The sequence below is a fragment of the Musa acuminata genome, chromosome BXJ2-8 (assembly GCF_036884655.1).
Source record: "Musa acuminata AAA Group cultivar baxijiao chromosome BXJ2-8, Cavendish_Baxijiao_AAA, whole genome shotgun sequence".
NCBI lineage: Eukaryota > Viridiplantae > Streptophyta > Magnoliopsida > Zingiberales > Musaceae > Musa > Musa acuminata.
Genome location: NC_088345.1, coordinates 783,086 through 808,749, shown reverse-complemented (window position 1 = coordinate 808,749; position 25,664 = coordinate 783,086). Strand labels below are relative to the sequence as shown.

At 38.0% G+C, this 25,664-nt stretch overlaps 2 protein-coding genes across 3 annotated transcripts; one reads left to right on the top strand and one right to left on the bottom strand.

Moving 5' to 3' along the window:
• The first annotated feature begins 338 nt into the window (after positions 1–338).
• On the top strand, positions 339–7,241 carry LOC135618511 (mitochondrial import receptor subunit TOM20-like). 2 transcript variants are annotated; one of them, XM_065119405.1, is made up of 6 exons: positions 341–558; positions 757–835; positions 955–1,124; positions 1,216–1,263; positions 4,851–4,934; positions 6,752–7,241. In XM_065119405.1, the coding sequence occupies exons 1-6, from the start codon at positions 460–462 to the stop codon at positions 6,875–6,877; spliced, it is 606 nt and encodes a 201-aa protein (XP_064975477.1). In that variant the 5' UTR covers positions 341–459; the 3' UTR covers positions 6,878–7,241. The 2 variants fall into 2 exon arrangements, with proteins under 2 accessions (XP_064975478.1, XP_064975477.1); XM_065119406.1 differs by lacking the exon at positions 1,216–1,263 and having other exon boundaries at positions 339–558.
• A 1,814-nt stretch (positions 7,242–9,055) lies between these two features.
• Positions 9,056–20,202, bottom strand: LOC135618510 (uncharacterized). Its single transcript, XM_065119404.1, has 12 exons — positions 19,867–20,202; positions 19,395–19,523; positions 18,439–18,531; positions 17,233–17,312; positions 11,843–11,956; positions 11,413–11,486; positions 11,142–11,218; positions 10,746–10,829; positions 10,558–10,650; positions 10,363–10,470; positions 10,210–10,278; positions 9,056–9,847 (listed from the first exon to the last, which is right to left on the bottom strand). Exons 1-12 carry the CDS (start codon positions 20,164–20,166, stop codon positions 9,389–9,391), a joined length of 1,680 nt encoding a protein of 559 aa, XP_064975476.1. The 5' UTR covers positions 20,167–20,202; the 3' UTR covers positions 9,056–9,388.
• Between the last annotated feature and the right edge of the window lie 5,462 nt (positions 20,203–25,664).

Below are 25,664 nucleotides of genomic sequence, written 5' to 3'. Positions count from 1 at the left end.
CTTAAACAAAATTTAAAATCTTAAATATATTCATTGTTGTCTTAGCTAATGTGATTAGTAGAGATGTAATGTGATTCGCTTCAAACAGATTAGTAGAGATGTAAACACCACTGCGAGTAAAGCTCGTACATGACGTCACCATAGAATCGGGGAGATGATTTTGACCGCCGAGATTTCGTCGTCAACTCTTTCTTTTCGAATTTATATCGATAATTTAATATCTTTATTTTTTGGAAAAATAACCGTTCATAAACCGACCCAACCGATGCGGGCCGCCGTCATCGTGGCGTCACGATCGGCCCCACTGAAATTGTAACCGGAAACTTGCTAAACCTCTGACCTCTCGCCGCTCTTTCGATAAACCCTAATCCCCTCTTGACAGCTGCTGCGCTCACGCGAGGGGGGCGGCTCAGGTGATCTTTCGCGTCCGCCTTTGCTCCTCTCGATCGTTTGCCACCCATGGATTTGCAGCAGAACGATTTCGATCGGCTCCTCTTCTTCGAGCACGCCCGCAAGACCGCGGAGGCGGCCTATTCCAGTAACCCCCTCGATGCCGATGTGAGTCGCGACGCCTTTCCTTCCTTTCCGTTGCTTCTTGCCCGTCTGTTTGGGGCTTTCGGCGCTTGGAATGATCGGTTTTGATGGCGTCATTTGCTATCTCGACTTATTTGGTGCTTCCGAGACCAAATTTCTTGTGTGTTCCTGACTGTTCCTTGCGGAGTTCTTGGTAATGGAATCACGTTTATGTTCTCGTAGAATCTCACGAGGTGGGGAGGAGCGCTTCTTGAGCTGTCCTCGTTTCAGAGCGGTGACGACTCCATAAAGATGGTAAAAGGTTCGTAATATTGATGTTAGAACAGATTCGTCCTGACAGATGCGATAAGAAAGTAGCTTTCTGCGAACTTGATTCGGGGGAAGAGAAATCTCGGCTTCACGAATTTGAGTGCTTTGCAGATGCTATATCAAAACTGGAGGCAGCCTTAGAGGTGAATCCGAGCAAGCATGACACTCTGTGGTGCTTGGGAAACGCCCATACTTCTCATGCATTCTTCACACAGGATCGCGAGACAGCTATGGGTTATTTTGACAAGGCAACTCAATGTTTCCAACAGGCTCTGGAGTTGGTAACCCTTGCACAAACAAATAGTCCAATCCAGTCATTTCTCTCAAGTATTTCTACTTGTTTTGGTGCATTAAGATTTCAAATTCTTGTAGGATCCTGGAAACGAGTTGTATCTTAAATCGCTGGATTTGTCATCCAAGGTATATATATATATATATATATATATATATATATATATATATATAATCAATTGCATATACTGAGACAATACTGTGTCAATTGGTTCACAGAATTATTTTACTTATATTATTCAGCATTTGCTTTTTTTTTTTTCTTGTCAGCCATCGGTTAGGATAGTTGGTTCTACGAAGTTCTTTTTTCTCTTATGTTCAGTGGTTCTGGCTTCTTGTATGAGTTACAGTGATAAAAACAATTCTTGTTTCGATGGTAACCAGATATCCTTCTTATGCTGGAATTGTAAAATCTTACCTTATTATTATTATTATATATATATATATATATATATATATATATAGAGAGAGAGAGAGAGAGAGAGAGAGAGAGGGAGAGAGAGAGAGAGAGAATCAAACATGTGTAGGAAATGAGCTAATGTGCCTCAGCAATGCTGCACAATTGAGATACCTGGTCATTATTTATTTATTACTTAAAATAGCACAAACTAGTTTGAGGTGTGAAATTAAGCATTAAATGTGTACTATATAGTTTGTTTTTTTCTTTTTCTACAACAACAATAACAAGCCTTAATACTCCAACTTCTTGAAGTCAGTTGAATATGGAAATATCCCTAATTAATTACGAACATTCAAATCTTTTTAATTTCCTTTTAATAACATTTTATTAGTTCTCTCTCTATCCATCCTTGTACCACTGATTCTAATATTCACATTGCACAACGGTGGCATCTATAGGTTCTTGCTTTTTTTCTGTAAACAAATATTCCTTGTTATTTAGAGGAAGCAACTGAAAGGGCATATGTTATATTGAAGACTGTATATTGCTGTGGAAGCTCTCTGTTAAATTCTTCTTTAGTGGCATATAATTAGTAGCCATTCTCTCAGGGATAGAATATTGATCCTATTGTTTCTTTCGCGAGCAGTTGGATATGACCAATATTCTGTATATTATGCAGGACTGTCAATGTTGAATATAAGATGTCTTTTGGTAGTTGGATCTTGTCATTAATGATTGAATACTCATGGGAACAAGTCAGTTTTGACATGATAAATTTTGGTAATATGTGTTTCCTTGGAATGAGAGCATGTTTTAGAATCTTGTTTATAGACATGTACACAAATTAATTCAAAGTGGTATCTCATTGTGATATCTACAATTGAACATACTTCAACTTTCCACACAATTTCTGTCATGGGAGAATGTTTCTTGTGGATGTCCTGCTTCGATCTTTACCACACAAATTCCACGCAACTTCATCATTTGTTTAATCATAATAATTCATCATTAATGTTTTGAAAATTATTCAAGGAATTTCGTTTTTGTTTAATCCAGTGGATTTAGGGGTAAAAACAATCTGGATGCAGATCGAATATCAGAAGAACCATGTCCGTCCACTTCATCTTGCATAAATTCTAATAGCCATTCTAGATGGATATAAGTGTTTTGACCTTGTATTTTTAAAACATATATGGATATGAGTCAGATATATTATAGATCTGGATTTAAATTGCATTTGAGATAGTTATTGCATAAGTGCTAGAGAGAAATTTTATACACTCCCAGCCAATATGTAGGATACTAGTTCAAACCTCTGAATTATGCTTATTGGGTACAAAAACCATAAGGAAAATTGTAAACGATCGAAAGGAAGACAGAGAAAAGAAAGAATATTGTGCTTAGAAAAAAAAATCAAACAAGAATATTTTGCTTTGGTCGCTGTAGATTTTATTTAACCCTTTGAACTATATTTCAACATTTAGATATCTAGATAAAAAGGGTAGGTTGGTGCACATGACTTCTGCTATGTGGGGACTGGGTAGGACCAATTTTGATATGCATAAATGGGTAGAACTAAACCCAAACCCAAATCCATATTCATATCAAAATGTTTCAGCCTTTCAGGTAGCAAAATTAGGTACAAATATGAAATGTGGTGAAAATTCATTTTTTTTAACCCTGTCCGGTTCCACTTGGAATGAATTGATTTTGTAAAGTTGTAATCTGACCTACTTTCACCCTAGCAGATTCCATAATAGGCAAGGTTTTTCATCATTTATTATCTGTTACTTGCAATGCTGATCTAGTTTAGCTTACTAAGCCAAAAGGATTCGATGTTTAATGAGTTCTGCTAGTTGTTTAATCAGATTCTTAGTTAGCTACTTTCTTTTTTGTTGTTGCCAGATATCTTTAACCAGATTTGTATTTCCGGTCATCTTCTATAGTCCAACTCTGGCAAGTAGCTCAGAGACAGTTGTCCTATAGCAACTTAAATAAATAAAATTATTTTGAACATTAAAGTAAAATACCTCCTTCATCATACCCTTCTATAGAGCAGGAACACGTCTCAGGTTCATGTAATTGAAATGTGGATCAGCTTCAATGGTAGTATATCTTGGATAATTTACAAACTTTATACCAACATGATGTGGCAAAATGCTGTGGAAGGATTTCAAAAGACATTCTTTGATATCAATATAATGCAGGACGATGCATGGAAAGCTCTTGGACGAAAGCAGATATTCATTTTCCTAGGATTTTATAGTTCTAGGATAGAAAAAGGAAAATTACATGAGACAAAAGATAACTATCACTCATTTGGCTTATGGATTAACTGGCTAAGGTGGAAGTCTTACACTTGGACTTTAACACATGTCAATGATGTCATTGCTCCATCAGGGATAAATACTTGATCTCCTCTGGCTTTAGGATATCACTTCAGGCCACCCACATGTAATGCGGGAAGACAAAGAATATCATTTATTTGGCCAGTATTTTACATTCCATGTTACAATACCTTCCCCCTTTTTATAGATACCCAATGTACAAGAAGGATAAGGAAAGAATATAATCAAGGAAATATATCCAACATACTAATCAGATTTTCTTGGCTTCTTTGGGGAAGATACATTTTCAGATTTGTTTTGACAAACAATCTTACCTTTTGTTGGGACTTGATTGATAAATATTCTTCTTTGTATTGATCTTCAATTATGATCAAATTTATTTGCAGGGATTATATCTTCGGTAAAGCCCTAGAATCTCCAATAAAGCCCAAGATTAGTTTTATTTGGCTTCTTTCTTCATCTCTGCAACAACTTATGGTATTATAGAGCCCTCTAAAGTTCTAAAATAATTCCAACATTAATTTTCTTTAACAAGTTGCCTTGAATTTGTCTTTTAATTATTTTGCACATCTATGGATATATGGAACTTTACAATGGTAGGTTTCTGTCTTCTGATAATGGAATAAAATTCTTTGGTTCAGAACTAGATATAAATTTACTTGTCATGTTTTCCATTCTTCTCTTTCACCCATTGTTAAGTTTGTTAATTTTGGTGGTTGTTTTTCTTATTGGTTAGAAACTCCACATTTGGAGATGCTGTTAATATATACTTTATTCTGATTGTTGATTGTATCAGTCTGTCGCATGTTGGAGATTGCTTGTCATGCTTATTGAGAAATAAAAACTGAATAGAGATGTATGGCTAACTTTATAGGGTATGAGGAAATGCTATTTCATGTTCTAGATTAGTCAGTATATGTATCATCCCACAATCTTCATCTGAAAGGTAGCCTAAACATTTTCCTCAGGCACCTGAATTACATCTAGAGCTCCAAAAGCAGATGGCAAGTCAACAGGCTTCACAGGGAACAACCTCAGCTTCAAATGTGAAGGTACTGTTGTGCTCCTCTGAAGAAAATATTTTTTTTGTAGTACATTTTAGCATGTCAGCCTGCTAGTTAGATAAATGCAGTATCATCTTTGCTTGATATTTTCTCTTCTTTCTTCAACACTTTTCATGTTTAGTAATATGTTTTTGCTTTTATGCTGCACATTTGAGTACTTTAACATGTTGATTAGTTCTTTACGTGAGGTCTGATGTGGTGGGCAAATGATATGATTTATTCTTTTTTTAAAGCTGCTGAATTCCCCCTTGTTTAAAAACACCAGTTTGGTGTCTGGTAAATTCTGCTAATAGCCATCTTTCTTGTATGTGTGTATTTCTCTTAATTGATTTATCTTGCTTTTCAATGTGCAAATTTGTAATAGTTCATCCTTTGCTGGTGAAACAAGTACTGATATATCCTACTACCTTTGTCTATTTTTGATGATTTGGATTTGTTTAAAGCATTACCATGACTATAATTTTTTACGAAAGACTTTATTTTGATAAATCTCACCATGATTTTATTTTAAAATTTCTCTCTTTTAATGGGTCAAATTATACAGGACCTAGTTCACTTGGGCTTAAGACAGACATCCAGATTTGATTTTAACCAATATGCACCCAGACTGCCCATGCAGTTTCTTATGTCCAAATACAATCCGCTAGAAGGACATGCAGTTTCTTCTTCTAGAATACATGCACAAGCTCTTCTGTCTTTCTAAAAGATCCGTCATTTTCATCCTGTTTAAAGAAAGCATTTCCTGTAGCATATATTCTGGGTCAGGTCAAGTTATGTGTATGTAGGACCCAACTGATTACAGGGGCAGCCCAATTCCCAAGGCTCCCACCAACACAAGGCCTTAGGAGGGTTGATGATGTACATTGCTTTCATGGGAGATATCGAAATTCAAATATAACCAATAGCGAATTATATTATAGACATTGCACTTTTTCATGTTTTTGTTACCAGCAACTGGGAGTTAGAATAATAGGGTGATCTCAAATTTGTGGTCAATTTTGTACATTAACACTGCAAAACATGCGTCAAAACTAATGTAGTATCATGAGTGAGTTCGAAGCTTAATCGAATGACAAAGTGGGGAGTAGATGTTGCTTTCTTATGTTATGTGTCTTTGCAATCATGATTAGATTAATAGAGCCATTTCTATGCCGATAAAAGAAATAAAGAAAACTGGGCAATATTTAATTAAACAATTGGATATTGTCAAATATTTAGAAGTTAGGGGCATATGATATTAGCTATAGGTCATATATATATATATATATATATATATATATATATATATATATATATATATATATATAGAGAGAGAGAGAGAGAGAGAGAGAGAGAGAGAGTTGTTTTTATCAGGATATTAGGAAATAATTTTTGATCATATTCGGTCTCTATTCAGTTAACCAGGACCAGATTTGGACAGCATGTTATGACTTCAACATAATCTCTGTTTTATTTTTTTTATAGAAAAATTCTATTTGCTAGTATAAATGAGTTGATAGGGGTCCTTTTATGTTGAATTGAGTTAGTATAAATGAATCTTCTATCCCCTTCTAATTTTTTTTTCAAACGGATTGCTCAAGTTTTGTGAGATTAGCTCCACTTTCTAGTCCTCTCAAACAACACACTCATGAAAGTTTAGTAAGAACAACCTTGTTTGAATTTTGCTTTGGGTTGATGAGTGTGTTTCTGTGTTATGATGTACACCAGAAATAAGTTCCTCGACAAATTGTTCTAAACTTTCATTTACGGAGCCCCTACTTTGATATCAAGGCTTGCAGTTTCTGATTCTTGCTGTTAAATCTCAGGCGCCCAAGAAGAAGAAGAGCAGTGACCTTAAGTACGACATACTTGGCTGGGTAATTCTTGCGGTTGGTATCGTCGTATGGGTTGGATTGGCCAAATCACATGGTCCTCCCCCGCCTCCAAGGTAAAGATGTCGGATGTTTTTATTCATCTGCAAGGGGAAGATTCTACCATACTAATTGATCATGAAGTGAACATGAAGGCAGTGTTAATGTGATTGTTGGAGAATACTAATGGGTGCAGCTTTCTAGTTTGCTGCTCCCTTGTGGCAAAAATCATCTCAAGTCCAATTCATCATTTGCTTTAGTAGGTGCATTTGTCTTGTTTTTTTCATATTGATGAAGAGAGGTTTCTATTTGCAATATGCCGAAGTTTGGCATTTCTGAGTAATCTCAATACAGCAGACTGACAATGCTGGTGAAACAGTAATGGCCATGAACAACTATTGCTTACCCTAAGTTGATAAATGCTTCCAAAATATTCTGGTCGTTAGTGCGGTGTTTCCAACTGACTCTGTGGAACTCTTTTTTTTTTTTTTCCTCTTATTTAGTCTTAAAAAAGGGTAATTTGTACCCCAATCATTTTGGCTGGATAACCATTGATCGGATGAATAAAGATCGATTAAAATATTACAATAACAACAATAAAATTGTAGGTCTTGAATATTTAATTTTTATTATATGAATTTTTTTTGTTTATCATCATCATTGAAATTTGATTAAGATCGTATCGATATAGTTTTATGTTAGTTGTCAATTGATTGTAATAAATGTTGATTTGGAATATGGATATTTTGTTGTCTAAATTTAAGACTATTATTCATTAAGTGATCGAATTTTATCTAAATTTGATATTATTCGTTTCTTTGATAACATACATTCATGCTTTAGCAATTAAAAAGAAAAAGAGAGTTTACTTTGTCTGACATACCTCTAACCTACTACTACTTCACCTTCTTCTTCCCAACCGATTTCGAAGCATTTCATTGTTCCTACCAAATGATCATCATATCATTCTTCCTTCTCTGCCCCATCTGAGAACCCTACATCTAGACTTCCCCTCTCGTGGATGCGTTTACTTCGTCAATCGAATGTTGCCTTTGAAGAAAAAATTAGAAAGTAATTTGTCTCATAACTTGAGATCTCAACATGGAAGACATAAAACTCAATGAGATCAAAGTTTAGATGATAAATGTTTTTTGGTAAGATTCTATCTCTTGAAACTGAAAAGTAGGATTACTTTTAACTATGGTAATTAAAAACTCGATTTACCATTGAAAGGCCTTTCAAATCTACATCGAAAGGCACATTAACAATGCATTTTCCTAAGGATAAACACTGATAAACTGTCCAACGCTTAACCTAATTAATTCTCCCTTTACTCATTCGCCCTACCATTTACCATAACCTTCATCCTCTCACTTTTGGATGGATGTTGAAGGCTCGGTTCCTCTTGACATCCTCCATAAGCGCTTTTCATGATCTTTCACCTTCCAAGCCACTCCTTCGGAGTCTTCCCAAAAAGATCTAAAAAGCAACACGGTTAGGATTTTGTCCTTGGGTGATATCACGTTCTAGGCTTAGTTTAGGTTACTGGTTTGGTCTTTTAATAAGCTCGTTTTATGTGTTTTGGCTTAATTCTAATTGGCTCAAAATGATCTCGATCAAGACCTTGATAAATTAATCACTCATTTGTATGTTTGAAACTTTCAATATATTACACACTTTTCTTGTATATCGTTTAATCTTCTAACACATCGTTCATTTCATTTGTCGACATAATATATGATCCTTCTGGTACAATACTTAAAACTTTAGCACGAACTTCGATCTTTAACACATTGATCAATCTTTCAAGTCGACATCTAATTTTCAATATGATAAATTCTTGACATAACATTCGACTCTCTTGCTTAACAGTTGACCTTTTAGTATCGAAGTATTTTTCTACATCACTTATCTCAAAAACATATTAGTCTCATAAATTTATCAATTGATTTCATCATCAAAATATAAGATTTAACACAATATCAAAATAATCTAGATTAATTAAAAAAAAGAGTTCCCAACATCGATTATGATTGAACTTGTCTGGATATTTAAACTTGTTCCCAAATCAAGATTTGAAATTGAATAAATGAGTGCACAGAAAAAAAAAAAAAAAAGAAAGAGAGTGAAGTGGTTCCCATTGTTATGCAAGCCTAAGCAAACCATTCAAGTGGACTAACTTTAACCTGCTGACCCAGAACTGTATATGAGCCATCAATTCAACCGGCAGACGTGTTGTTACATTCTAAGATAACACAATTAGATAGTAAACTTCGTGTTTTGTATTTCCCTTCTTATTTTTCAGGTTGATGAGAAGGCAACTGAGTTTTGTATGTCAAACTAAACGCATAATGAGTGACACTTAAGGGTTATACAAATAGACCTTTTGACCGAAAACAGAGTTCATTTCAAGGCTACTCTCCCGTTTGGAGTGTATGGCCGTTAAACAATGAAGTCATGAATTATACAACCATGCTCTACCAAAGAGGGAAAAAAAATAAACAGCTCAGCATAACACCACATGGAACACAAACTCTTACCAAAAATCATGGAGGAATGATCGCTGCATGTTGTTATACTTGTCTTTAGAAGTTACCTTCGACACTTGACTTTAGCCAATTTCTTTCGCCGCTTCTTCTCAGCCTTGGAAAACTTTTTATTCTTCCTTTGTTCTCTCTTCTCTTCTTTCACTTTCTTCTTGTGTTCTTTCCGAGCAGCTCTTTTCTCCTCCGGGCCCATCTCGTGCTCGCTCTCAAACGACGAACCATCCCCATCGGTATCTTCTTCAGACGTCGATTCATCTTCAGTTCCGACTTCAACAGTGCCTTGCATAGGTCGTTCTGTCTGCTTATCCTCTAACAAATTTGAGGGACCATTTGCTCTATCTGAGATTTGTTGATGTTGTTGGTTACATTCATTTCTAGTATGTACAAATCCTAGCAAAGGTTGATCATAAATCTCTTCTGCTTTCAGCTGATATGCCAACGACGGCCGTTGGAGCATAGCCATCTGAACTAGATCCTCCTCACACTTTTTAACATAGTCAACGGTCTTGAAATAGTGAAACATGCGAATAACAGGCAACAGGAAGTGAAGATAGTCTTAGTGTCGAATATCTCGAGTAATAAAGACCCACAAGAAAGTAATGACAAGTCAGCAGAGTTACAATCATGAATCCTACTACTGAAATTATGTTGAAATAGAAAGAGCCATATATTTGCACCTAAATTAAGTTATCCCACAGGCCAAAGGTGATTCGATTATTTGGGCCTCTGACTAATCTAGGCCAAAGGGATATCTAAGCAGCAATTATAAATATCAGTACCAAGAACTTGCTTGGTTAATGCCATGCTTTGCATGATCTCATAAAGTACCAGCATCGGAAAAAAAAAAAAGAAAGGATGATAAGATACCTGCACAAACACAGTAGGTGCAATTTCGTCTTGGTTAACTGTCTCTCCTCCTAAAACCATTTGCTGAATCTGAAATTATTCCACAAACATGATGATGATAAGGCACTGATTCGGCAATTTTTGAAAGATTAACTATATAGGGCATAGAAGTACCTTTTCTAGATAATCATCCACATCTTCATCAGCAATAGATGCATCAATGACAAAGTCAAGTAATTCCTTGACAGACATTACGGACACTCCATTTTTTCTGAAAAAATCCTGCAACCAACACGAATAAAAGCACAATTCTAAAATATCAGACAGGCACAAAAGGGGCTTGGCAACTCATCAAAGCATATTACTAACTGAAACATGAACACAATCTTCTTTCAGGAATTCCAGAGCACAGGGGTGATCAAGGTCTACTGATTGGGAAACATCAATTATGTACAAGTGACCCTACAAAACGAGAAGAAGGAAAATATGAATATTCTTGGTTTACTACTAATTTAGGACGGTAATGAGAATGGTTTAATGGAACAGAAACTACTTACCTCAAAATAAAGTATGTTGTATTCACTTAAGTCTCCATGTACCAATTTACACTTCTGGTACAATGTTCTCATTGTTGTAATAATCTGAAAAATGAGTGGTGATAATTATTTTCACAACTGCTAGCCTGCAGCTTCTTTTAGATTAGGAAATATTAAATTTGATGATCAGCACAATCATCAAAAGCACTTCTATATTCCACGAATTTAAGAAGTAACATTGCAGATCAAATATAAGAACCATGTAAACAACTAAGTTTGTTGCTTCTCTAAAACCACTGTTAGCTTGTTTTAAAAAGTTGTAAGTGGCATTTAGTAGCAACAGCTAGACCATAATATGCTCTATGTTGTGAAGCAATTGATAAGTATAATACAGAAACATCAAATTATGACAGATACCTCCACATAGCATTCGTGTAACTTATCTTCAGACAATGCAGCATCCTTAAGGCGAGGTGCAGCCCAGCCTGCTTTCCCTGCATTACAAATTAGGATTAATTACAATTATTCATGATGTTTGCGATAGTTAACCAACTAAAAAATATTAAATCAATATGAAAAGCAAATGGGATATCATAATAGCAGCACTAAAATAATAATAAAAGAAGAGATTTGACATTCTGACAACTGCAACTTTAGAAGAAAAAAAATCAGAAGAAAATATAAACACCTATGAATTCCATGACCAGAACATGAAGCCTTAAGAGCAATGGTGTCGGGCATCGAATTCCGGCAGCTTTTACTCTACAAGGACAAAGGAGCATTAATAAATAAAACAGCTATAGAGTTGCCTGTCCAGAAAAAATTATTACATAACTAGCATCTAAATCTAATTAATGAATTTCTGCAAAAAAAATATCACCCAGCTATCTTTAGATTTCCTCCGCTTCATGTTATGCATCTTGTCTTGTTCTTTCTTATTTAGAATATGACGCAATGCAGCATGCCACACACAAAGTAACAAGGGAATATCCACATGATTTTGCTTTGTTACTTTGACATCATTAATTTAATTTTTATTTTTTATATATATGGTTAAGAGAGTACACAATTTATCTAAATAGAATAATACATATCAACAGTAATAGGAAGGCTCTCACCGCATGAGGTTTCTCATTTCTTTTTCTGCCCAAGTCTTTACCATTTTCCTAGGGTTGTTCTTGCAGTAACCATTTCTGAAACGGTAGTCCCCTTGTACATATCGGTCCCTATCTCTGCAGTTATAAAATAATAATAAGAGCTTTTATATGACAAATAGTAAGTGCTTACAATAGTTTTGAGGCTTTGTGCACAGATGACTGTACTTCAAACTATATCTTGGTTCTAAACCATTCATAGAAGCAATATATAAAATGTAAACAGAAACTATATACCAAAAAATTCAATTTCTTCTCCTAACTGCTTATCAACCATCACACGATAAGCATCTTACAGTTTACGTAGATTTAAAAGCAGAGCACGTTATAGCACACTGAACCATTTTGAAGCCAAACAATGAAAATATAATCATGAATGACCATGAAGGGGAATCTTCAAATATTACAAGGTAAATCCAAGAGACACCATAAACAATTATGTACATGAATGGCTCCCATTTTCACCTATATGACAATGTGGCAATGGTATCAAAACAACCTCATTAACTAACACACTATCCTATATTCAAACAATCAGGCAATTACTGGATCCTAGTAAATGATGTAAGTCTATATTTGGCAGCTCATTTGTTCCATGACTAGGTTGCTTCCATCTGAATCAGAAAAATCACTCCTTTATGAATACTTATATAGTCATTACAACTTCATTTTTTGCTGATATAAGAATTTTTTTCTCCTTGATAGATGTGTCAACCAAAGTTTCCCATTTCAGATACCTATTAAGATCCTTTTTCTGAGCTTTTGAATAATGTTTATTGAGTCTGTTTAATTCAGTTGTTTATTGAGTTCAGTTAGAGTCAGATAGAGATTTATTTAATATTTATTTATTATTAAGAGTCCAAGTCCTGGACTCTAGGTGGAACTCTATAAATAATGATGTAATCCTTTCTTTTGAGAATCAATCAATCAATGAAATGTTATTCCACTCTATGGACAAATCCTAGGAGGCCGATCCCCTCGAAGTGATCAAGGAGGGTCGATCCCCTCGAAGCGATCAAGGAGGCCGATCCCCTCGAAGCGATCATTATCATTCCCTTTTCTCCCCTTTCTTCCACGATAAGACTTTAGAGTCTTATCATTTGGTATTAGAGCATCCCCATTTCTCCCCTTTCTTCCACGATAAGACTTTAGGGTCTTATCATTCGATATCAGAGCGGCGATCTTTGGCGTTCTTACTGCAGTATTGCCATAAAATTTTTTGTGTGAGGAAGGGTGAAGCCGGCAACCACGAACGCCGATCCTTCTCAACCGAGAAGGAACCTCTGCATCTTGGTCAGCGACCATTGTTTCCCCTTCTCCACCGCCGTCGCTACTGCCCAGCCAATAGCCGCCACCACCGTTGCTGCCCCCTTGCTGCAGTTATCTTCATCTTTGTAAAAAACAAAAAGAAGAAGAAGAAGCCGCAGCCACCCCTACTTTCCCTGCCGGACCCCTGCTTCCGGCCAGCCCACCCGCCGCTACTGCTTCCCGACCGACGGACCACCACCGTCGCCGCTGCACCCCCCCCCGGCTAGCGACCTCGCCTCCTCGCTACCCGCATCTCGCTCGAGCGAGAAGGGCCGCGGCCGCCATTTCCCTACCAGCGGACCACCCATCGCCGCTTCTACCGTCGGCGACGCTGCCCTAGCCGCACCGCCATCGTTGCCTTCCCTTAGTTGCAGCTTCGATCGTGCGATATGTCGACGTCGCTATTTTTGTGGTGCGATAGAAACAGAGCAGTCGTCGGTCCCTCTGCTACTGCAGGCGCCGGTTGCCTCTACCGCCGCCGCTGCTTCTCGGCCACTTCAACACCACCCCTCTCCTTCATTACCGAGCCACCACCGCTGCCAGCCACCGTGCAACGACCGTCGCACGCCTCCCAGCCGCTGATCCTCCTTGCTCTACATCCGTAGTGACAAAAGCAGGGCAACTCACCGGTTGTCCTTGTTCCCAACCGTGACACTGCCGACTCCTTCTCCACCGTCGCCGCTGCTTCTCGACCGCTCGACCACCGCCGCCGCCGCTCCCCAGCCAGCAACCTCCCCTCCTCGTTGCGCCGTACCCGCCACAACCACATCCTCTCCCCTTTGAAGCCCATCTGGTCAAAAGAGGCCCCTGCCTCCCCTGCTTTTGGCCAGCCCCACCACAGTCGCTGCATTCCGGGCAGCGACCACCGTCGCCACTGCTCCCCGACCAGTAGCCTTCCCTCCTTGCTGCTCCACCCTGCTCGAGTGAGAAGGGCCACGGTCGCTGTTTCCTGGCCAGCGGACCAGCCCCCTCGTCGCTTCTACCGTCGACGACGCTGCCCCAACCGCGCCACCGTTGCTGCCTTCCCTTGGGTCGTAGCTGCAATCGCTCGACCATCCCTACTCGCGGTGATCAAACCAAGGCAACCACGACCGTTACAGCCATCGTCGTTTCCTCAACCGGACACGATCCCTTAGCGTCACCAACGCCTCCTTCCGCAGTGCTACAGAGACAAAGCAACACTGCCTTCCATCCATGCCGTCGCAGCCACCGCAGCAGTGAGCCCTTGGCGACGCTGCCCCAGCTGTACCATCACCACAGGTTGCCATCACCACAGCCTCAACCCCGCTGCTCGGCGATCGCCCCTTGGGTCGCAGCAACTGCAACCACATCAACGCAGTCGCCTTCCAACCCCAGTGCTCTCACCCCACGCAGCGATAGAAACAGGGCAGCTACTCTTCCTCCAACGCAGCGACCGCAGCACTGCCCTCGGCGTCCACCTCCTCGGCAACTTCGCATCAATAGTGTTGATGCCCTTGACCGACACCAAAAATAAAAGTTGAGATTACAGATTTGCAGTCTTACGCAATGGCCACTGATAACTCGATGAAAACACAAATGGAAGCATTGAAATTCAGAATTGAGAACCAACTGCAAGAAACACTTAATGATTTCAAAAAGAGCCTACTGGAGAGCCTCAACAAATTTCAACAAAATTGGGGCTCAAGTTATACGTTGCACAGATCTGAAAATACAAGAAAAGGGCCCCAAGATTGTGACACAAATTACTCACACATGAAGGTGGAATTTCCGAGATGGAAAGATGGAGATCCGACCAATTAGATCTCTAAGGCAGAAAATTTTTTTCCGTTTTCACATAACCCCAGAAGAATCCAAGGTAGAAGTAGCCTCAATCCAGCTCGAGGGAGATGCACTCTAGTGGTACGATTGGTATGAAACTTTCCACGGAGTTCCTTCGTGGGAGCAGTTTAAAAGAGGGCTTCTTGTTCGCTTTGGTCCATCCAAATGTGAGAATGTTGATTGTTAGCTCGCCAAAATTCGTCAGGCTTCTACAATGTTAGAATATCAGAGTAGGTTTGAAAGATTATCAAATCAAGCTAGAGATTGGTCGGACCGACAACTTCTGGATATATTTATTGAAGGGCTTATTCCAGAGATCTGGTATGAAGTTAAGGCTCGTCAACCCTGCACTATGATAGCTGCGATCTCATTTGCACCCTGCACTATGATAGCTGCGATCTCATTTGCACATCTACACGAGAAAAAAATTAGTAAGGAAAGATCAGCAAGGAGTTTGTACTATGATGAAAAATGGAGTATGGAGCACCGATGTAAACAAGGGCAACTTCTGATGATTGAACCAATTGGAGAGGAACCGAAAGCTAAGAATGTGGACTCCGATCATGAAGGTATAAATTCTAATGAAGATGTTGAACCTACCATACATACAATGTATACATTAGCCGACTACTCTAACCCGCAAACTATGGAAGTTGGCGGAACTCTAGAGCATTAGCCTATTATAGTTTTGATTGATACTGGTAGCACTAACAATTTTATGGACAGTGAGACTGTTGACCGATTGACCCACCACATTGAAGGCTATGACAGATTCGAAGTACAGATTGTTGATGGACGGATTTTCACTTGTGATAGCAAAGGTTCAAAGATAAAATTCATTATACAGGGCCAGAAGTTTCTTGCAACGATTACTACACTGAAAGACCGACCTGTTGCTTACACTATAAAAAAGTGGATACCATACTTACTTGATCCACGGGTTGTGATGCGTTGCAGATAGTCTATGACTAAAGTGCTGAAAGAGAAGCTCCCCGAGATTGATGCTACTCAGCCTTAAGGACAAGGTTGATTTGAAGAGGGAGGAACTGTTAGGACCCTTTTTCTGAGCTTTTGAATAATGTTTATTGAGTCTGTTTAGTTCAATTGTTTTTTGAGTTCAGTTAGAGTCAGATAGAGGTTTATTTAATATTTATTTATTATTAAGAGTCCAAGTCTTGGATTCTAGGTGGAACTCTATAAATAGTGATGTAACCCTTTCTTTTGAGAATCAATCAATCAATGAAATGTTATTCCACTCTGTGGACAAACCCTAGGAGGCCGATCCCCTCGAAGTGATCAAGGAGGGCCGATCCTCTCGAAGCGATCAAGGAGGTCGATCCTCTCGAAGCGATCATTATCATTCCCTTTTCTCCCATTTCTTCCACGATAAGACTTTAGGGTCTTATCAATTGGTATCAGAGTAACGATAAGACTTTAGGATCTTATCAATACCAAGCCTGTGCCAGTCCATGGCCTGAAAAATATGGTTCTGACACATAATGCCAGTACATACCACATTATCAAAGGGTGGAGGAGGCGGAGCATCCAGTGGGCTGACAGTGGTGGGTGGCAGGAGCAGCAAGCAACACGAGAGAGGTGAGCATGAGGCAAGAGAAATTGCAAGCAGAGAGAAAGGGGGAGAGGGAGGGAGAGAGAGAGAGAGAGGTAGCACTAAATAAAAAATATAAAAGCACTGGACTATCAAGGTGGGAAACCCTGTAATGGACTTGGACTGCTTGAAAAAAGGCGATCCATGTCTTGTGACAAATATTGACCAATATATACCAGTTTGTGCGCAATGGCAAACCTTAGTGTCAACACCACTTATGGCATGTGCCATTCTATTTCAATGTCGAATTTAAATATCTGCATCTCTAGACAAGTATCATTTAAGGATTAACTGTTGTCATCTAAAGAGTGACGCAATTGAAGAAATCATTTGATGTTTCAAGGTGTATGTTCATGGCTCATGCATCCAAACTGTAGATCAAGAGAATGGTTCAAAAATTCCTAATTTTAACATTTCAGCTTGAGCACCATAATCTAATTATCATTCTCATATGGAATTAAAAAAATAGCTAATAATTACTGAATATACCTATGATCATACAAAGGAACATTTTTACCAATCAGAAATTATTATTGACCACCAAAACCGAACCTTCTTGAAGTTTCAGCGCAAAGAAAAAGCACTATGAAAAATAAAACTCAAATGTAACAAGATCTCAGTCTAAGATATTCCTTACTTAAAAACAAGAACAGATGTCTTATACACCTTCACTGCCAGTTCCTGACCATCAGCTTTTGTTGCATGATAAACATTTGCCTGTGTAAAAAAAAAGTCATGCTATCTAGGATTTCTAGAACTAGAAAGATTATTTATAAACAGACTGTCAATCCTTTTACTAGGTTTTTATCATAGTCATCATATATGATATGCCTAATCCATATTTGTAATATCTCATTACGGAACCATTCTTGGTTTTATAGCTGGAAATCGGACATAATCACCTATAATCAGTCAAACACACTGGTCTTGGCCAATTCTAAGCAATTCAACAGTCTCAAAGTAAGAAAAAAGGAGAGCTGTGAAAGGGAAGGAAAAGAAAGAGAGAGTCAAGGTGGAAAAGGTCAAAAACGAAACCTAGATCATGGTGAAACAAAGGAGAGGATGTTATTAATTCATTCTCTATTCATTGCAACCATAAAACGTGGTTTGCCACCATCGTTGTGAGGCTTATTCTTCATCACTAATAAATAAAGAGAAAATGGCAATGGAAGAGGAAAGGGCAGGACAAAGAGTAGCTTTAACCTATTAAAGAAATAGGTTCCATACTAGACAAATGAAATATCATACATTTTCATGATAAATTTCAGCTTCCACAAGCACTCTTTTCAAAGAATTTTGTTCTTTTCTTTGCTTTATCTTTATCTGTATTGTGATTCAGAGACATCCAAGCAACTGCAGTGTCCATTGCTATAATAAGCTATAGGTGCACAAATTTTGAATCTTTTATATATGTCTTTGTCTGATACAGTTAATATGAATGGTTTACGAACAAATAATTAGTGATTGTAATGATTTATTATATATTCTTTTTTTATAATCTTTTAGGCAGTTTTTATCTTTTAAATTTTGGTCTAATGTCTTCTCTAAAAGTCAGGAAATATGGGGGTACAAGAATTTTTAATATTTCCAAATTATATTTGATATTTTTATTACTTTGCCAGTTTATGATTTTTTATAATTTCAGTTTCAAGTTGAGTGATTTTGCCGATATCGGTTGTATTGTCCCTAGCCAAACTTGACACATATCTGATCTTGCAAGTATGGTTTCTGTCTTGTAGCAGCAATTCCAAAGTTCTACATGTCCATCTGTTTCCTTTTTTATCCAAATAAACACAAAAAAAATCAAATTTTAATACTATAAGTTTCAAGATTAAAGACATACCTCTTTTCCAGTAGATATGCAGCCATTAATATCATGGAAGACTCCACGGTTCAGCATCTTGAACAACACCATGCGAGTTCTAGGGTCAATGGCCTGCCAATCAGAGATGTTATCTCAAGACAGACATAGAGATAGCTAATCCAAGTGCAGATATCAAGAAGAATGAAAGGCTCTTAAAAAGTTGAAATGATATAGTTAGTTGATTGGGCATTATATGCAAGTTCTGAGACACGAAGATATATTCCACACAAAGTATCAGCAGAATAGCAATAGAAGGTGAAAGAATCCAGCGCACCAATCAGGACAAGGTTTCAGAATGACAAATGAACTGGTAATTTGCCCAGAAGAATCCAATGGCAGTAACAACATATTCAAGAGAAGTAAAACCAGCCAAAAGCCAAGATGTTGTCCATTTTAGTTCTACATCAACCAGATAACAGTAACCATTCTCCTTCCATAGACAAAACTGAAAAGTACCAAATGTGAACAACAGTCGAAGGAAAATACTCCCAAGAAATGGACCCTTTTGCTAGTTCAAAAGTTAAGTAATGTCTTGACGCCATCAGCACAAGTCACTTGAATAGTTAAAAAGCAGTAAAATCGGCTATATTTCTCTAAACTAATGTTGTGAACATGTTACATGATGTTTTCCTGATATTTCACATAAAAAAGGGAAAGCATGAGGTCACAGTTGCAAACACCTTCCATTGCTTCAAGCACAATACTTTTACAAAACTGGATGATCAAAATCCTAAATATTGAAGAACTTAAACAAATCATAGACTTTCTTTTCCTGGAAAAGTAAATCACGCAGGGTTGCCTCCTATAAGTAAGCATTTGCTTAAAAAATTGTCAAAACTTCAATTTGTTGACATCGAAATTGAAATGTTGAAATTCAAATTTAGATATATAGACTACATTCTTCTCTAGAAAAAAAAAAGTAACGAAACACTAACCTGCTCAACAGTAGCCCTGTCAGCTTTCTCTGTATTCTTTGTTCTACCTATCGCCATATCTCGAACACTGTCCCTGATTGCAGTTGTCACCGAGTTTGACATGCCCACGTCCGTTCTTCCTTCCCATTCCTAAACAAACATTTTGCGTTACAGAAGAAATTAAAATTAAAAAACAAGACCAAATAGTACAATAAACAAAAAAAGGGAATAAACTAATTCAAAAAGTCAACACATGCAGATTGAAGGTCAAGCAACCTCAAGCTGTGGACTTCTTCATAATCGAACGATCACATCCATAACTTTGGAGAAAGCAAATTTGTCGGGAAAAAATTAAACTGTTCTACTGAAAATTCAACCAAACGACATAAAAATCCAAAGTTTTACCATTCTGCCAACGAAGGAGATGCTTCCATCAACAAATCGATCAACAGAAGAGAAAGAATATACTCAAAATAGGGAGACTGAAAGGCACCTCTAAAGGATTAGCCCGGATGTGGGTGGAGTATTTCTGGTTGCGATTGGAAAGGGGTTGGAGGGGCCGGGAGAGGAGGCCGCCGTGGGCGTTGGGGCGATGCGAGGACGCGAGCGAGAAGGAGGCCGACGCGCCTTCGCCGTCGGGTCCATCCCTCAGGTCCAGCCAGTCCAAAGCCTCTCCCACCTCCGACTCGGAGGACCACGAGTCCTCCTCATCTTCCGATTGCTCCTCCGCTACCCTTGGCACTTCCTCCTCTCGGTCTCCCATGACGAACTCGGCGACGACAAGCCCTTCCATCGGCTTGCGTTGGATTCAGGGGATTTAAGAGAACCAGAGCACGATGACCCTTAGGGTTTTGTTCTGGTTATTAAATCTGGACCGCACTGGACCGGACCGGACGGGTTGGTGGGCCCCAAAAATCGGTCATCGGATCTCAACCGGTCCGATCCATTGATGATTTGGATTTAAAGGATCGAAATATATTTTTATTTTTATTTTTATTTTTTAAGAATATTAAATCTCATTACTTTTCTTTTTGTGTGGCATTAGAGGGCCTAGTTTTGCAGGGCACATAAATGGATCAAGTGATAACAGATCCCAATCCGCGACGACTGGATTGAAATCCGCAACTTTGATCCGACGACCCAATGACGAATGATCCTCCTATTCGATCCGACTCAAAAAGGGATCATAACCCGATCCGAATAACCAATATTGGGCCGGGCACGTAATTGGACCGCATACTAGTGAAGTGGATCCACAACTTTGATCCGATGACCCGAATAAAGAACAATCCAACCCAACCCAACCCAGTTTTAGATAGATTACAACTAAATCCAGATGAGTCTACTTCGATTGTAATCAACATACAAGCCAAAGCATTCACATCAAAACATATACTTTTCTTAGCTTGAGTTTTAGATTTATATTTAGCTCCAACGTGAGAGTAAAAAGTCCATTATATGTAGTTAATAAATTCATTTCGAAAGGTGTGAAACGAGAAAAGAAGAAGAAAAAAGAATGAAAAGAAAAACAAAGAGTAGAGACACACTAGAAGCAGATTCAAGAACATGGAAGACACAAAAAAACTATATATCGATCATCGTTAGAATTTCCCACTTCCTTTCTTTTTATTTTCTTGTTCTTCATTTTTGCCAGAAAAACTATTATGTCTTGAAAGAGAAGTGCTAAATTCTGGACAAAATATATTCTTTTCCCAGATTTCCATTGGCTTCTTCTTCTCACAAGAAGAGCGGGGAAATCTCTTCGACCTTCGGAAGTGCCTCACAACTGAGACATTAGGTAGTGGAACTTTTGACATGGGGCCTGTGGAGTTGGGATTGGCAACATCAAGCGCCGGTGGAATAAGATCTCAAGTCAACCTTCAACAGATCCGAAGATTTCTGCAATGCAGGTCTCCAGCTTGCAGTCGGAATAAGATATCAATTTTTTACTTGGGCAAGATACATGATTTGTTTCCATTTGCAGAATTCAACTACATTATTATGTGGCAATAATAAGCTTGCAGACTTTCTGATGACAACCATCGTTTTGTTTATACTTGTGTTTAGTTGGATCACGAGGATCTTCATCCCTTCCAATAAACTCAAGGTCTGTTAGCCAACTAAAGTGTCACTGGTTGCTGCATTATTTGGACACCTACTCCCTTACTCTAATCTGGAAATAGGAATCATGGGAGTGTGCAGGATCCTGTGCGAGTCTGAAGCATTGAATCTGAAGCTCTTTCAGCATGCTATTATGGGACACCATAAAGGAAGATTAGGTATCATGCTCCCATGCAAAGCTAACTCTAAGAACAGGTCATAATATAACTTCGCCTCCTCATGGCATCGGCATCCATCGGGCCCGACCGGGAACACGGCGGTCCGTCGAAGAAAGGGCTAATAATGATGGTGGAAACACCATGAGAGCATCATGAGGTGGTTGTTCGGGTGACAGTAAAGGCTTGCTGGTGTGCAACATGGGGTGTTGGTTTCCTCCCCCACACCAAACTCACTGACTTGGGTCTTTGTTGATCCTTCACTCCAAGGATGAACCCGGAAGGAGGGTGATTAATTGGGCATCAAGACTCGCATGACATGGGGTCCTTCTCGGGCTCTAAGTTTAGGTGACGCAACTCAGAGATGCCACCTCTTTTGGTCCTTCCCTCTTTGCTCTTAACATGCAGTGCAAGTCAGTGATCGGACTGAGGAGGATCCAGAACTGCACCCACCATTGCCCTCGCAGAGGCCATTAACCCTGTGGCCCCATGATCACGCTTGGAGTCAAGAGAGAGGGTGGCCAAAACATTAGTTAACGATAGGTTAGGGGTGGTAGCTCATGACTGACCTACTGTTGCAGGACAAAGACCAGTAGATGGTTGGTTGGTAGGTATGGTTGGTTCAGGAGGCTAACTGGTGGCCATTTGTTGAGCTCACCTGACCACCAAAAATTAAATGATCAGGTGGATTTAATACTCTTTTAATATATATAATCTGAAGAGTTTTTAATATTTTTCTTTTTGCAGAAACAAATTAAATATTATTAATTAGGTCATAGCTATGATCTGTGTCTTATCAATGAACTGAGCTTGAAGCAAGTAAAAAGGACATCTTGCTCAGGCATCCAACTGTGGTGTTACTACACCCAAATGGGAGTTGGTCATCCTTTCTGGTGGATGGTTTTGTTATGGCATCAGTTTACAAGATGTATCAAAGGAACAAAAGTGACTGAATCAGCATGGTAGGCATTTGTTTGTTTACTTGTGAGATTGAGATGAATGTTGTTTTGCTCAACAACATGCAAGTTATGCACTGTTGGTCCCCCTTAGTAATGGAAAAGTTTCTGCCTTGATGATGAATTCACTTTGCTTAGAAGAAAGAGGCAATTGCCATTCATGAGAATAAGGAATTCCAAGTTTTATTTATTATGTTAAAACCTTTTTTTTTCTTTTTCTTTTATCTTGTTTGTAAACTGGATATGCAATAACTATATATCACCACTTAATCTCAGCCTTAGCAAGCACTATATTGGGTAAAGATTTTAAGATCTTATTAGTTAAATCTTTTACAATAAAAATAATTGACCTCTCTGAAAAATCATTGGATGGAGCCAATTTTGAAAATCAATCCGAGATATATGACAAATCAAAATATCAACCTTGAGAACAAAATTAGTACCTAAAAGTAACATAAACATAAGGATAAATTTTATGTGATAACTGAATAATATTGAGGAGATAATTCCTTTTACTTAGTTAGGTTGATAGGTCTCTCGTATGTGTTATATAAAGTGAGTAATTGAGCACTATTTCACTTGAGATATATTGATGACAAGATAGACAATTATGTTCGAAATTGATCATTGAGTTGCAACATCAAATGACATAGTTGAGATTTGTGAGTGATGCAACTAAATGATCATTATAAATATCATATGTCGCTTTCTCATTCGTTAACTCGGGGCCATTAAATCCCCCCCCATCCAAAACCACATGTTACCTATGCTCATGGAGATCTTTCTTGCCTTTTTACGCTTTCCATCACACTAACTCTTGCCTTAGTCGTTTTCTTGTTCTCTTACTAACATGTATGATCTTTAGTATATAATTAATGTTGAATGTTTTGGTTGAACTATAGAAAAAGTTATATTATTGAAATGAATTCAAATAACATCATCATCATTATTATTTTTCTCAAGGAGCTACTGACTAGTATTTGGGAAGAAAGGGAATTCTATCCATATGGTTATAACCTGAATTATATAGTCTCGTGTAAATAAGGGTGGAGCAAAGGATATTTGGGAAGAAAGGGAATTATTTTCATATGGTTATAACCTGAATTATATAGCCTGATGTAAATAAGGGATAAGCTAGTAGATCGTTGTATTACATAATTTATAACTTTAATCTTTGTAACAAAGATGGAGTTAAGATAAAAGATTATGATTTTTTTTCTAGTGTGTTTTTTTTTTTTTTTTGAAGAAAAACACATTCTCTTTGCTTAATTTTGCCTTAGATTTTTTTCTATTTTTGTTTTGAAAAAAGACCGTCTTCTTAATTAATCAATGAATCACAATAGTGTCTGTTTAATGATTAAAACAAGATTGAATCTTTACTGTAAATTAGGATGGGAATTATACGAATGTAGGTTTTCAGGTGAGCCATATAATGGTTATGTAACTTTCAAGAGATTAATTTGATTTTAAGAATAAAAATTACAAAAGAAATATGTTGCATATAATTACAATTGAAAGCTTAAGTAGGAACTCAATATTGTGTAGTACATTTCTAAGTATATATTCCTTCAAAATGTATTCTATTATTCCATGAAGAAATTGGATAAATTGCTTATTACATGTGACATAATTGAAGATTTTCATAAACACTCTAATATTTTTTTTTTAAATTTTTGACTCATAAATATCTTCTGATACATAAATGTCTTGGGATTCCTTCAATGTAAAAATCATTGTATAATCAGAGCATTTTCTTTGTATGATCATGTAAAGATTATGACAGTGAATTGTAAATTTGAGAGTGATCACCCTTACAAATTGTAAGTCAAAATTATGTAATTATGGACCTTTTATTAGTCTAAGCATATACAAGATAAAAGGATTTATTAATGATGAAAAAAAGCCAATTCTAATTCTGAATCCTTGATCCATTTTTCATGTTACCAAATGCACCCTCGAGATAACAAGAATTAAGTGATGAGAACATTTACTGTTCATGGTTGCAATGAAGGTACTTTGGATAGTGATTACTTGTGTTCATCAAGGACTTTGAGATATTAATGGGTGGAAGCACTTGGATGTTGTCACTCAACCCCACGGAACAGAAGCACGAGAGACGCACACACTCCTCCCCTTTCTCTTTCCAACTACAGTATTCATGTCATGGTGTCGGAGATGATGGTGTTGCTACTGACCACCACCTTCCCACCTTTAGACGCCCTCCTCCACCTTATGCCCTCATCTTGTCACACAGCCTTGAGATTTCTATGCCAACACCTAAAACGCTAGAATCCATTATTATTAAGTAGGAAGACAAAGTCAACAGTATGCTTCACATAGGATACCCAATAAAATAAAGTTTCTGACACGGTAGGCCTATTAGAACATGCAACTCATTTCCTCTTGTCTCTCTCTGTAATTAATCCATGAAAGAAACTGGTGGCATCGCCATGCGAGAATAGTCCAAAGGAAACGAGAGAGAACACAAGGAACGAGAGAAGGAAAAAAGCAGCCAGGCTGAGGACAGTACACGGGAAGGTGGGTGGGAAAGAATCTGAAAGAGGGGTGCGGTCAGTGCTCACCCTCGCATCTCACATCCCATCAGTTCATCACTGAGCTCCACAAGTAGAAGAAGCATCACCACTCCACTTGCTGACCCTTTGGTGGAGCTGAATTCACTGAGGGATAAGATAAGGAAAGACCATGGGGAAGTTGGATTGGCTTTTTGAGCTGGCTGGGAACCAAATCCCACCTTTTGTTTTCCTTTCTTTTGACCACCAACAATAACCTCAATAACTAAAGGAGAGGAGGAAGAAGAGGTTGGTGGGTTGTGGGAATATTGGATGCTGATCTCTCTTCCAGCTTTGGATTCCTTGTAGCTCCACCGTCTCCTTAACCTCTCTGTGTTTTACATGCAGATGTCATGAATTGTCAGTAATCAATATTGAATTAGGGAAGCTTCTTCACTTTATCTGTGGAAATTATATGAGAATGCAATCTCTCTCACTCTAATCTTGCTTCCAGCATGGTGATCCTTTTAAGAATCAGGGATCGCAATA